The sequence below is a fragment of the Leptodactylus fuscus genome, chromosome 3 (genome assembly GCF_031893055.1).
Source record: "Leptodactylus fuscus isolate aLepFus1 chromosome 3, aLepFus1.hap2, whole genome shotgun sequence".
Lineage (NCBI taxonomy): Eukaryota > Metazoa > Chordata > Amphibia > Anura > Leptodactylidae > Leptodactylus > Leptodactylus fuscus.
In genome coordinates this window covers 35,191,559-35,207,838 of record NC_134267.1, presented here as the reverse complement: position 1 = coordinate 35,207,838, position 16,280 = coordinate 35,191,559, and the positions used below count along the sequence as shown (strand labels likewise).

Below are 16,280 nucleotides of genomic sequence, written 5' to 3'. Positions count from 1 at the left end.
GAAGAATGTACATTGTGGGCTCTATGTGGGGCTCACAATCTACATAAAAAAAAAAGAAAGAATATTATAAAGACTCATAACCTTGTGTTGAGCCATTATACACAAAAGGTACAAACTATCTGTGCTGTATAAAAGATGAGAATAAAGAACGCAGCGGACTTATCGAGAAGAATCATATCATAGCAATATTATACATACAGCGGTAGACCCGCCGAAACAAATATACAAGTGCCCAGAGAAATAGAAGTCATCTGAGTCAGGAATGAGAAGGGAATGCTAAGATAAGGCATCTAATACACTAGGGAGAAACTTACAGTAAGTGCAAGCTTACCAAATAGTGAAAGAGGGGTAAGAAAGATGAGCAATGGTTGAGATAAGATGAAAGAGAGAAGTACGGAAGAAGAAGAAAGTGGGTGAAAAGAAAAAATAGTAAAGGTAATCATTGCTCACCTGTCGAAAGTTAGCGGAGTCTTGCAACATTAACCAATGGAAACCCATATTTTATGAAATGGAATCTTGTATTCATGAGCTGTCTATCTATGACTGTGCCTACAGAGATAGGGGGCGTTCACACTACCGTCAGTGTCTGACAGGTAGTGTCTGCTCCTAGTGTCCGTTCAAAATCTGGCACGGACATTAGGAGCGGACACTAGCTGTGTTCGTGACACTTTTCATTTATTTAAATGGCGATCGGGTGCGTTCTTTTACAGTCCCTGCCTGTCCTTCACTGTCTGCTTGTAAAGATGCCCGACTTTTCCAGCGGACAGAAAAACCCGACATGTAGGTTTTTTCTGTCTGCTTGAAAAGTCGGACATCTTTAGGAACGGACAGTGAAGGAAGGGCACGGAGTGCAAAAGAACGCACCCGATCGCCATTTAAATGAATGAAAAGTGTCATGGACACAGCTAGTGTCCGCTCCTAATGTCCGTACCAGATTTTGAACGGACACTAGGAGCGGACACTACCTGTTGGACACTGACGGTAGTGTGAACGCCCCCATAGCTGTCAGTCTCTGATAAATCCACCTCCATGACTAATTTTAAAGGGGTTATCTGGTTTCTAACATTGATGGCCTATCCTTAGGCACCCAGGACCCTGCAGATCCCTGATACGAAGACAGCATGGCTTGCAGTATTGTTTATGTACCACAAGCTGCGGCGCTGCAGTACTCACACTTGCCACTACAGTTTGTAAGGTGAGTGTGCAGTGCACAATACCATGAGCCGCGCTGTCTTGGTACTGGAGAGCCGCAGCGGTCCTGGGTGTCGTAGGCCATCAATGTTACAAACCAGATAAGCCCTTTGAGCATAGAAAAAATAACAGAAGCTGAGAGCACTAAAAAAAAATGTTTTTTTTCTTCTGCTCCACATTAAATTTCACGAGAGGGCAGACCTATGTCGAGCACTAGGACCTTTATGTTAGCTATATTTAAGAAATTAACACATGTTCAGGGCTTTTTTGTACATTTGTTTTTGAGGGCTATTACAAATTTTTATGGTTCATGTTGTTATTCAAATATTTTTGGTTTTCTTTTTTTGGTGACACAAAGGGATTTATTTTTACGTTATTTTTTTTTAAATTCTCTTGGACATGAGAGGTCTCTGCTGCCTGTGACCTCGGGTTTATCACAGTCCTGTTCCATGTTTTTCCTGCTAAAATGCCTCTCTGCTCCTCTTCTGTATCTGACATTGTCTGCTTCTTACAACCATATCTCACATAGTGCCCATAGTTCCCCCCTCTCTCACGGTCAGGTCACCATGCCTCTCTTACCTTTCCTAGTGATATCAGCAGAAGTTGGTGCAGCTTCCAGGACTTTTGATGACATCATTCTCACAGTCTAAGTCCTGGAAGGTTCATTAGCTCTGCAGTGTTCTGCAGAAAACAGAGAATAGACATGGGTATTGGTTCTAGACATGGGTACAGATATTAAACATGGGTACAGATACTAGACATGGGTACATATACTAGACATGGGTACAGATACTAGACATGGGTACAGATACTAGACATGGGTACAGATACTAGACATGGGTACAGATACTAGGCATGGGTACAGATACTAGGCATGGGTACAGATACTAGACATGGGTACAGATACTAGACATGGGTACAGATACTAGGCATGGGTACAGATACTAGACATGGGCACAGATACTAGACATGGGTATTGGTTCTAGACATGGGTACAGATACTAAACATAGGTACAGATACTAGACATGGGTACAGATACTAGACATGGGCACAGATACTAGACATGGGTATTGGTTCTAGACATGGGTACAGATACTAAACATAGGTACAGATACTAGACATGGGTACAGATACTAGACATGGGTACAGATACTAAACATGGGTACAGATACTAGACATGGGTACAGATACTAAACATGGGTACAGATACTAGACATGGGTACAGATACTAAACATGGGTACAGATACTAGACATGGGTACAGATACTAGACATGGGTACAGATACTAGACATGGGTACAGATACTAGATATGGGTATTGGTACTAGACATGGGTACAGATACTAGACATGGGTACAGATACTAGACATGGGTACAGATGCTAGACATGGGTACAGATACTAGACATGGATACAGATACTAAACATTGGTACAGATACTAGACATGGGTACAGATACTAGACATGGGTACAGATACTAGACATGGGTACAGATACTAGACATGGGCACAGATACTAGACATGGGTATTGGTTCTAGACATGGGTACAGATACTAAACATGGGTACAGATACTAGACATGGGTACAGATACTAAACATGGGTACAGATACTAGACATGGGTACAGATACTAGACATGGGTACAGATGCTAGACATGGGTACAGATACTAGACATGGGTACAGATACTAAACATGGGTACAGATACTAGACATGGGTACAGATACTAGACATGGGTACAGATACTAGACATGGGTACAGATACTAAACATGGGTACAGATACTAGACATGGGTACAGATACTAGACATGGGTACAGATACTAAACATTGGTACAGATACTAGACATGGGTACAGATACTAGACATTGGTACAGATACTAGACATGGGTACAGATACTAAACATTGGTACAGATACTAGACATGGGTACAGATACTAGACATGGGTACAGATACTAGACATGGGTACAGATACTAGACATGGGTACAGATACTAAACATGGGTACAGATACTAGACATGGGTACAGATACTAGACATGGGTACAGATACTAGACATGGGTACAGATACTAGATATGGGTATTGGTACTAGACATGGGTACAGATACTAGACATGGGTACAGAAACTAGACATGGGTACAGATGCTAGACATGGATACAGATGCTAGACATGGGTACAGATGCTAGACATGGGTACAGATACTAGACATGGGTACAGATACTAGACATGGGTACAGATACTAGACATGGGTACAGATACTAGACATGGGTACAGATACTAGACATGGGTACAGATGCTAGACATGGGTACAGATGCTAGACATGGGTACAGATACTAGATATGGGTATTGGTACTAGACATGGGTACAGATACTAGACATGGGTACAGATACTAGATATGGGTATTGGTACTAGACATGGGTACAGATACTAGACATGGGTACAGATACTAGGCATGGGTACAGATACTAGACATGGGTACAGATACTAAACATTGGTACAGATACTAGACATGGGTACAGATACTAGACATGGATACAGATACTAAACATTGGTACAGATACTAGACATTGGTACAGATACTAGACATGGGTACAGATACTAGACATGGGTACAGATACTAAACATTGGTACAGATACTAGACATGGGTACAGATACTAGACATGGGTACAGATACTAGACATGGGTACAGATACTAGACATGGGTACAGATACTAGACATGGGTATTCGTTCTAGACATGGGTACAGATACTAAACATGGGTACAGATACTAAACATGGGTACAGATACTAGACATGGGTACAGATACTAGACATGGGTACAGATACTAGTTATGGGTATTGGTACTAGACATGGGTACAGATACTAGACATGAGTACAGATACTAGACATGGGTACAGATACTAGACATGAGTACAGATGCTAGACATGGGTACAGATACTAGACATGGGTACAGATACTAGATATGGGTATTGGTACTAGACATGGGTACAGATACTAGACATGGGTACAGATACTAGACATGGGTATTGGTTCTAGACATGGGTACAATACTAGACATGGGTACAGATACTAGACATGGGTACAGATACTAGACATGGGTACAGATACTATACATGGGTACAGATACTAGACATGGGTACAGATACTAGACATGGGTATTGGTTCTAGACATGGGTACAGATACTAGGCATGGGTACAGATACTATACATGGGTACAGATGCTAGACATGGGTACAGATACTAGACATGGGTACAGATACTAGACATGGGTACAGATACTAGGCATGGGTACAGATACTAGACATGGGTACAGATACTAGACATGGGTACAGATACTAGACATGGGTACAGATAATAGACATGGGTACAGATAATAGACATGGGTACAGATACTAGACATGGGTACAGATACTAGACATGGGTACAGATACTAGACATGGGTACAGATACTAAACATGGGTACAGATACTAGACATGGGTACAGATACTAGACATGGGTACAGATACTAGACATGGGTACAGATACTAGATATGGGTATTGGTACTAGACATGGGTACAGATACTAGACATGGGTACAGAAACTAGACATGGGTACAGATGCTAGACATGGGTACAGATGCTAGACATGGGTACAGATGCTAGACATGGGTACAGATACTAGATATGGGTATTGGTACTAGACATGGGTACAGATACTAAACATTGGTACAGATACTAGACATGAGTACAGATACTAGACATGGATACAGATACTAAACATTGGTACAGATACTAGACATGGGTACAGATACTAGACATGGGTACAGATACTAGACATGGGTACAGATACTAGACATGGGTACAGATACTAGACATGGGTACAGATACTAGACATGGGTACAGATGCTAGACATGGGTACAGATGCTAGACATGGGTACAGATACTAGATATGGGTATTGGTACTAGACATGGGTACAGATACTAGACATGGGTACAGATACTAAACATTGGTACAGATACTAGACATGGGTACAGATACTAGACATGGATACAGATACTAAACATTGGTACAGATACTAGACATTGGTACAGATACTAGACATGGGTACAGATACTAGACATGGGTACAGATACTAAACATTGGTACAGATACTAGACATGGGTACAGATACTAGACATGGGTACAGATACTAGACATGGGTACAGATACTAGACATGGGTACAGATACTAGACATGGGTATTCGTTCTAGACATGGGTACAGATACTAAACATGGGTACAGATACTAAACATGGGTACAGATACTAGACATGGGTACAGATACTAGACATGGGTACAGATACTAGTTATGGGTATTGGTACTAGACATGGGTACAGATACTAGACATGAGTACAGATACTAGACATGGGTACAGATACTAGACATGGGTACAGATACTAAACATTGGTACAGATACTAGACATGGGTACAGATACTAGACATGGGTACAGATACTAGACATGGGTACAGATACTAGACATGGGTACAGATACTAGACATGGGTATTCGTTCTAGACATGGGTACAGATACTAAACATGGGTACAGATACTAAACATGGGTACAGATACTAGACATGGGTACAGATACTAGACATGGGTACAGATACTAGTTATGGGTATTGGTACTAGACATGGGTACAGATACTAGACATGAGTACAGATGCTAGACATGGGTACAAATACTAGACATGGGTACAGATACTAGATATGGGTATTGGTACTAGACATGGGTACAGATACTAGACATGGGTACAGATACTAGACATGGGTATTGGTTCTAGACATGGGTACAATACTAGACATGGGTACAGATACTAGACATGGGTACAGATACTAGACATGGGTACAGATACTATACATGGGTACAGATACTAGACATGGGTACAGATACTAGACATGGGTATTGGTTCTAGACATGGGTACAGATACTAGGCATGGGTACAGATACTATACATGGGTACAGATGCTAGACATGGGTACAGATACTAGACATGGGTACAGATACTAGACATGGGTACAGATACTAGGCATGGGTACAGATACTAGACATGGGTACAGATACTAGACATGGGTACAGATACTAGACATGGGTACAGATAATAGACATGGGTACAGATAATAGACATGGGTACAGATACTAGACATGGGTACAGATACTAGACATGGGTACAGATACTAGACATGGGTACAGATACTAAACATGGGTACAGATACTAGACATGGGTACAGATACTAGACATGGGTACAGATACTAGACATGGGTACAGATACTAGATATGGGTATTGGTACTAGACATGGGTACAGATACTAGACATGGATACAGATACTAAACATTGGTACAGATACTAGACATGGGTACAGATACTAGATATGGGTATTGGTACTAGACATGGGTACAGATACTAGACATGGGTACAGATACTAAACATTGGTACAGATACTAGACATGGGTACAGATACTAGACATGGATACAGATACTAAACATTGGTACAGATACTAGACATTGGTACAGATACTAGACATGGGTACAGATTCTAGACATGGGTACAGATACTAAACATTGGTACAGATACTAGACATGGGTACAGATACTAGACATGGGTACAGATACTAGACATGGGTATTCGTTCTAGACATGGGTACAGATACTAAACATGGGTACAGATACTAAACATGGGTACAGATACTAGACATGGGTACAGATACTAGACATGGGTACAGATACTAGTTATGGGTATTGGTACTAGACATGGGTACAGATACTAGACATGAGTACAGATACTAGACATGGGTACAGATACTAGACATGAGTACAGATGCTAGACATGGGTACAGATACTAGACATGGGTACAGATACTAGATATGGGTATTGGTACTAGACATGGGTACAGATACTAGACATGGGTACAGATACTAGACATGGGTATTGGTTCTAGACATGGGTACAATACTAGACATGGGTACAGATACTAGACATGGGTACAGATACTATACATGGGTACAGATACTAGACATGGGTACAGATACTAGACATGGGTATTGGTTCTAGACATGGGTACAGATACTAGGCATGGGTACAGATACTATACATGGGTACAGATGCTAGACATGGGTACAGATACTAGACATGGGTACAGATACTAGACATGGGTACAGATACTAGGCATGGGTACAGATACTAGACATGGGTACAGATACTAGACATGGGTACAGATACTAGACATGGGTACAGATAATAGACATGGGTACAGATAATAGACATGGGTACAGATACTAGACATGGGTACAGATACTAGACATGGGTACAGATACTAGACATGGGTACAGATACTAAACATGGGTACAGATACTAGACATGGGTACAGATACTAGACATGGGTACAGATACTAGACATGGGTACAGATACTAGATATGGGTATTGGTACTAGACATGGGTACAGATACTAGACATGGGTACAGAAACTAGACATGGGTACAGATGCTAGACATGGGTACAGATGCTAGACATGGGTACAGATGCTAGACATGGGTACAGATACTAGATATGGGTATTGGTACTAGACATGGGTACAGATACTAGACATGGGTACAGATACTAAACATTGGTACAGATACTAGACATGAGTACAGATACTAGACATGGATACAGATACTAAACATTGGTACAGATACTAGACATGGGTACAGATACTAGACATGGGTACAGATACTAGACATGGGTACAGATACTAGACATGGGTACAGATACTAGACATGGGTACAGATACTAGACATGGGTACAGATGCTAGACATGGGTACAGATGCTAGACATGGGTACAGATACTAGATATGGGTATTGGTACTAGACATGGGTACAGATACTAGACATGGGTACAGATACTAAACATTGGTACAGATACTAGACATGGGTACAGATACTAGACATGGATACAGATACTAAACATTGGTACAGATACTAGACATTGGTACAGATACTAGACATGGGTACAGATACTAGACATGGGTACAGATACTAAACATTGGTACAGATACTAGACATGGGTACAGATACTTGACATGGGTACAGATACTAGACATGGGTACAGATACTAGACATCGGTACAGATACTAGACATGGGTATTCGTTCTAGACATGGGTACAGATACTAAACATGGGTACAGATACTAAACATGGGTACAGATACTAGACATGGGTACAGATACTAGACATGGGTACAGATACTAGTTATGGGTATTGGTACTAGACATGGGTACAATACTAGACATGGGTACAGATACTAGACATGGGTACAGATACTATACATGGGTACAGATACTAGACATGGGTACAGATACTAGACATGGGTATTGGTTCTAGACATGGGTACAGATACTAGGCATGGGTACAGATACTATACATGGGTACAGATGCTAGACATGGGTACAGATACTAGACATGGGTACAGATACTAGACATGGGTACAGATACTAGGCATGGGTACAGATACTAGACATGAGTACAGATACTAGACATGGGTACAGATACTAGACATGGGTACAGATAATAGACATGGGTACAGATAATAGACATGGGTACAGATACTAGACATGGGTACAGATACTAGACATGGGTACAGATACTAGACATGGGTACAGATACTAAACATGGGTACAGATACTAGACATGGGTACAGATACTAGACATGGGTACAGATACTAGACATGGGTACAGATACTAGATATGGGTATTGGTACTAGACATGGGTACAGATACTAGACATGGGTACAGAAACTAGACATGGGTACAGATGCTAGACATGGGTACAGATGCTAGACATGGGTACAGATGCTAGACATGGGTACAGATACTAGATATGGGTATTGGTACTAGACATGGGTACAGATACTAGACATGGGTACAGATACTAAACATTGGTACAGATACTAGACATGAGTACAGATACTAGACATGGATACAGATACTAAACATTGGTACAGATACTAGACATGGGTACAGATACTAGACATGGGTACAGATACTAGACATGGGTACAGATACTAGACATGGGTACAGATACTAGACATGGGTACAGATACTAGACATGGGTACAGATACTAGACATGGGTACAGATGCTAGACATGGGTACAGATGCTAGACATGGGTACAGATACTAGATATGGGTATTGGTACTAGACATGGGTACAGATACTAGACATGGGTACAGATACTAAACATTGGTACAGATACTAGACATGGGTACAGATACTAGACATGGATACAGATACTAAACATTGGTACAGATACTAGACATTGGTACAGATACTAGACATGGGTACAGATACTAGACATGGGTACAGATACTAAACATTGGTACAGATACTAGACATGGGTACAGATACTAGACATGGGTACAGATACTAGACATGGGTACAGATACTAGACATGGGTACAGATACTAGACATGGGTATTCGTTCTAGACATGGGTACAGATACTAAACATGGGTACAGATACTAAACATGGGTACAGATACTAGACATGGGTACAGATACTAGACATGGGTACAGATACTAGTTATGGGTATTGGTACTAGACATGGGTACAGATACTAGACATGAGTACAGATACTAGACATGGGTACAGATACTAGACATGAGTACAGATGCTAGACATGGGTACAGATACTAGACATGGGTACAGATACTAGATATGGGTATTGGTACTAGACATGGGTACAGATACTAGACATGGGTACAGATACTAGACATGGGTATTGGTTCTAGACATGGGTACAATACTAGACATGGGTACAGATACTAGACATGGGTACAGATACTAGACATGGGTACAGATACTATACATGGGTACAGATACTAGACATGGGTACAGATACTAGACATGGGTATTGGTTCTAGACATGGGTACAGATACTAGGCATGGGTACAGATACTATACATGGGTACAGATGCTAGACATGGGTACAGATACTAGACATGGGTACAGATACTAGACATGGGTACAGATACTAGGCATGGGTACAGATACTAGACATGGGTACAGATACTAGACATGGGTACAGATACTAGACATGGGTACAGATAATAGACATGGGTACAGATAATAGACATGGGTACAGATACTAGACATGGGTACAGATAATAGACATGGGTACAGATAATAGGCATGGGTACAGATACTAGACATGGGTATTGGTTCTAGACATGGGTACAGATACTAGGCATGGGTACAGATGCTAGACATGGGTACAGATACTAGACATGGGTACAGATACTAGACATGGGTACAGATACACACATGAGTACAGATACTAGACATGGGTACAGATACTATACATGGGTACAGATAATAGACATGGGTACAGATAATAGACATGGGTACAGATAATAGACATGGGTACAGATACTAGACATGGGTACAGATAATAGACATGGGTACAGATAATAGACATGGGTACAGATAATAGGCATGGGTACAGATACTAGACATGGGTATTGGTTCTAGACATGGGTACAGATACTAGGCATGGGTACAGATGCTAGACATGGGTACAGATGCTAGACATGGGTACAGATACTAGACATGGGTACAGATACACACATGAGTACAGATACTAGACATGGGTACAGATACTATACATGGGTACAGATAATAGACATGAGTACAGATAATAGACATGGGTACAGATAATAGACATGGGTACAGATACTAGACATGGGTACAGATAATAGACATGGGTACAGATAATAGACATGGGTACAGATAATAGACATGGGTACAGATAATAGACATGGGTACAGATTCTAGACATGGGTACAGATACTAGACATGGGTACAGATACTAGGCATGGGTACAGATACTAGGCATGGGTACAGATGCTAGACATGGGTACAGATACTAGACATGGGTACAGATACTAGACATGGGTACAGATACTAGACATGGGTACAGATACACACATGAGTACAGATACTAGACATGGGTACAGATACTAGACATGGGTACAGATAATAGACATGGGTACAGATACTAGACATGGGTATTGGTTCTAGACATGGGTACAGATACTAGACATGGGTACAGATACTAGACATGGGTACAGATACTAGACATGGGTACAGATACTAGGCATGGGTATTGGTTCTAGACATGGGTACAGATACTAGACATGGGTACAGATACTAGACATGGGTACAGATACTAGACATGGGTACAGATACTAGGCATGGGTACAGATACTAGGCATGGGTACAGATGCTAGACATGGGTACAGATACACACATGAGTACAGATACTAGACATGGGTACAGATACTATACATGGGTACAGATACTATACATGGGTGGCAGCATCAGCAATAGCAGATTTCGAATCTATTTTGATGACATCTTTGCACAGCTGAGAAAAAAAAACCAAAATGCTGGAATGTTGCTTTAACTCATACCCAATATCATTAAAATCTTTACAGGCGGAGACAGCGGCTAATCGCATCTGCAAAGTTCTTGCCGTGAATCAGGAAAATGAAAAAATGATGGAAGAGTACGAGAGACTGGCAAGTGAGGTAATATCACATTTACCATAAGGTGCTTTTCACAGTAATCCATCCATTAGGAGATTCCTTTGCCTGCACAAACTTCTCTGACAAAGACTTTATGATAGACAGTACTGGAGTCTGCTACACATATAGTGCTGGGTGACAATAACACAACTGACACCATTGTTTTCAGTAAGAATCATTTCACTGTTTTGCCCGGACTCTGTCATATTTTTGATACCAGGATTGGTTAGTGGTATCAGACTGGTGGAGATCTGACACCCAGACCCCACACTGATCTGTTGTACCACCAGATAGAGTAGCCATATATATAGCAGTCATTATGAGGATATGGATAGAGTCGACAATATATTGAAATAAACAATGTAATTTCCCTCATCCAGGAAAGTGTAGTCTCTACATAGCTCTGTGGGTAAAAGTAGATTTCCAAAGTCATTTGCATTCTGTATATGTATTTTACTTATTTGGGCTTTATTGACTCTTTTCCTTACTTCACATAATTCAGCTTTTGGAATGGATCAGACGTACAATACCATGGCTGGAAAACCGCACCCCTGAGAAGAATATGCAAGCCATGATGAAAAAACTGGACGACTTCCGGGACTACCGTCGCAAGCACAAACCTCCCCGAGTGCAAGAGAAATGTCAACTAGAGATAAACTTCAATACTTTACAGACAAAGCTGAGAATAAGTAATAGACCAGCATTTATGCCATCTGAAGGCAAGATGGTGTCTGTAAGTAAATCTAGGCCTAGATAAAGAATCTGTGATAAACTTATACTGTATATCGGTGTACTGATTCCATGTCTTACTTTTCTTTGTCTTCAAGGATATTGCAAATGCTTGGAGCAGGTTGGAGCAGGGTGAGAAGGGATATGAAGAATGGCTACTTAATGAGCTTAGGAGGCTTCAAAGACTGGACCACTTGGCTGAGAAGTTTAGGCAGAAGGCAACTATACATGAAACATGGTCATCTGGTAAGGCCATCTATAGGAATACTAATAATGCAAGTCCCATACCCAAATACTAATATTACCCTCTTCATCTGACTGGCACAGGGTCAAGGAAGCTGAGATAGGGGGAGGACTACTGCTATAGTTGTCCAAACACTATGGTCACTGGTGGTTTTCCTCTCTAGGCTTAGACAATAGCTCATGTGCAAAGCCTGAATGAAAAATAGATTATTTCTTACCCTTCAGAATCAATGCTTTGCTAGACTTAGAGATAGCGAAGGTAGATCTATAGCATACAGCCATATTGAACTACCCATATCTCCTCTTCCTGAAGGATAACTTCAAGCACACCAGAATTTGTAGAGTAGAGTTAGGCCTTATGCACAAGAACCTAACATCTGTGAAATATAGACATGTCAGTCCCTTTAGGCTCTATTCATGTGACAGTAAAATATAGCGGAGTGATGGCGAATGAGAGTCTATGGGTGTGTTCACATATCTACTTTCATATCAGTCAAAAAGGATAAACATAGAACATGTCCATTTTTTGACAGATATGTAAAATGGTCTATCACAAAATATACGGACATGCGAATACACCCAATCACAATTATTGCTTTCAATAAGGCCTTAGCCTTTATATGGGTAGTGTCTGTGAAAAAAAGATGGCCCTTTTTCTAAATTTATACCGATACAACCAAATGTATGTACCTACTTGTCTCTTATCTAGAGCTGCAATATAACTATCCAATTCAATGTTCTTAAGGCTCAAGTACACGAGAGCTCTATTTTATAGTATAACAGGGATCCTACCTAGAGGAACGTAAGGCCTCAACGACTGCTAACATCTGTATGGCGGTTTGCATATTGAGTTCTGTCGTGGCGTGCTCCACCATATTTCATGTATGTGCTTCTATACTAGAATATCTTCTTAGAGTTCTTGACACCCACGTTGGGCAGAAAACACTGGGGAGCCAAATGGTCTCCATGCACAGCTATAGACTCCCGTACGCAGTTTTTCTGTATACATGAACTCTATTTTTTTACTTTACCTTATGTAGGTTTCTTTTTAATTCCTGTTTCCAGGGAAGGAGCACATGCTCATTCAAAAAGACTATGAGAGTTCGTCTCTGACAGAAGTGCGCGCACTACTGCGGAAGCATGAGGCCTTTGAGAGCGAACTGGCCTCCCGCCAAGACCGAGTGGAGCAGATTGCTGCCATCGCCCAGGAGCTGAAGTATGTTCCACTCTCAGACTCACAGCTGCTGACATTTAGCTGATAAAACTATTTCCGTGGCATTCAGTAGTGTCATAGGTACTGTGTAAAAGAATTCCGAGCATAGTTTGGTAAGAATATTATCTCGGGCTTTTCAAAACCCTCTTCTTTTAATGGCTAAATTTAGTCCTTACTCAGGATGGTTCACTTTATACAAATGACTCAATGGCCATTTGCTTTTATTACCCTACAGAATTATTACCTGCGGCTGCTGGGTAGGTTTTCAATTATTTCAAGTTTCTGATTTTCTTCATAAAATTAGGAAAATCCTAAAGCAATTCCAAACGTAACTTGGATCGGCTGGGTTCCAAAGCAAAACCTTCGGAACACCAAGGATTAGGGGCAAATACTGCCTCTGCACCTCCTATAGCTACTGTACATCCTTGGTCTTAAAATTGGAAACATTTGCGCCCTATTTATATACTACAACATTATGACCCAGAAAGTACAGACGCTTTTTATCTTAGCTCAATCTTGGTTAAGAACTCCAATTCATTACAATTGCGCTACATGCTAGCAAAACCATTGACAGGCTGCAAGTCACAATGGCTAGCCATAGACACATATAGAGTAGACATCATGTGGCAGAGTACTACATCTTGGGATATGTTGAGTCTAAAGAAACAGGTGAAGGCAGACATATCTATATTATGTTTTCTGAAGTACAGCACTGCCATTTTTAGTTGTCCCCATGGAGTCTCACCACTGTTACCTCATATTGAAATTATTGAAAAAAGTAGCATCCCTAGTCTAGATAAAAATGAGTAGACAAGGAAATTTTGTATTATATAGATAGTTATCCATTTCAGTAGTAGAGATGAGCGAATAGTATTCGATCGAATACCTCCCCTGCATAGATATTGGTGTAAAAAAGCGCCAGGGAAGGTGGGAGGGGCATCGAATTTTTACTGCGTTTACCGCGTGGTATTCGACCAATTACACCAATAACTATGCAAGGGAGGTATTCGATGGAATACTACTTGCTCATCTCTATTCAGCAGTAAAAAAGTGCAAAATAAAAAGGCTCTACTCTTGCCCCATAATTTGGAATCTAAATCCAGAATATTGATCACCAATCCTTTTTCCACAATTTGATCAGTTTATATTACTGTTTCATTATTGCATGTTATATCCATCAAAACTGATGACAGTGCTATATAGGTGATGGGAAGAGCAGTGTGGTCATACCTCAGGGGATGGTCATGCAGGTTGCTCTCGGCACTGAGTAGTCCCAAGCCCCTCCCCTGAGTAACAGCCCTAGTGGTCTCCTGATTGGATGCTAGTGCTGTCAGGAGCTGGGCTGCCGGAAATTCAGTTCCAAGAGATCAGGGCACTGCATATGAAGAGAATGTCTCCTAGGAACTTGCACTTATGAATGTGGGGAATTAAAAATTGGATTTCTTGGTCAGAGAACTTGCACAACCATCACCTGAGGTATAACTACACTTCTCTCACCATCCTCTGTATAGTGCCGCAAGCAGTTTTGATGGGTCAATTCTGCTGAAAGACTCCCTGTAAAGAGTCAAATATTGATGACCTATCCCTGGTATTGCAAGTCAGCCCCAGTCATGTGAATAGAAATGAATTGCTGATGTACTATTTGACCAATGAACTTGATGTTACTGGCCTGTGAAGTGGAAGCAGCACTCACCCTAGACCTCCCCCCATTAGATGTTCTTGACCTATCGTAATGACAAATACAACTTCAAGAAAATCACTTTAAGTGCAACATATAAAATAAAAATTCCAACAAATCTCTGTGTAGTAACATGTTGGTAGTAGTTACATAAACTCAGACTTACTACGCAATTGATATAAAAGAATAGTGATACGCCATATTGGTTGCTACAGCTTTTAGTCTTATATTGTATTTACTTACCCTTTAACCATTCATTTAATCTTATGATTTGATTATGGAAATCAGTGACCGTTTTTGGTACTTGCAAGAGATACCCACCTACTGAAAATAGGTAGATATCCAGGTTGTTGGATACCTAGGTATAAAGTTATTGAGGAAGCCTCATTTTTCACATCATAAAGTTATAGGGGGTATTAAAGGGATATTCTTGCTCCTAAAGCCAAAGTCTGTGACATTAATGGAAACTGCCTAGCACTATGGACGGTTCTTTCCATCAGGGTCTTAGACCTTGAATAAAATATCATGGAACGTGCTTGACCGCTACATTCATACTCATCCTAGCCAGCGCCGCACCTCCCATGAGGCGACCTGAAACGACCGCTTCAGGCGGCGCTATGCCAGGGCCCCAGGGAGGGCAG

General features: G+C 40.9%; 1 protein-coding gene across 2 annotated transcripts in view; it reads left to right on the top strand.

Annotated features, from left to right (window-relative positions):
• Nucleotides 1-16,280, top strand: part of ACTN2 (actinin alpha 2) — a 64,715-nt gene that overhangs the window by 31,462 nt on the left and 16,973 nt on the right. For both annotated transcript variants that reach the window (XM_075267393.1, XM_075267394.1), the window contains 4 exons: nt 11,687-11,779; nt 12,279-12,509; nt 12,604-12,751; nt 13,814-13,964. In XM_075267393.1, coding sequence (XP_075123494.1) covers nt 11,687-11,779; nt 12,279-12,509; nt 12,604-12,751; nt 13,814-13,964 — 623 coding nt within the window. The remainder of the gene's footprint in view (nt 1-11,686; nt 11,780-12,278; nt 12,510-12,603; nt 12,752-13,813; nt 13,965-16,280) is intronic.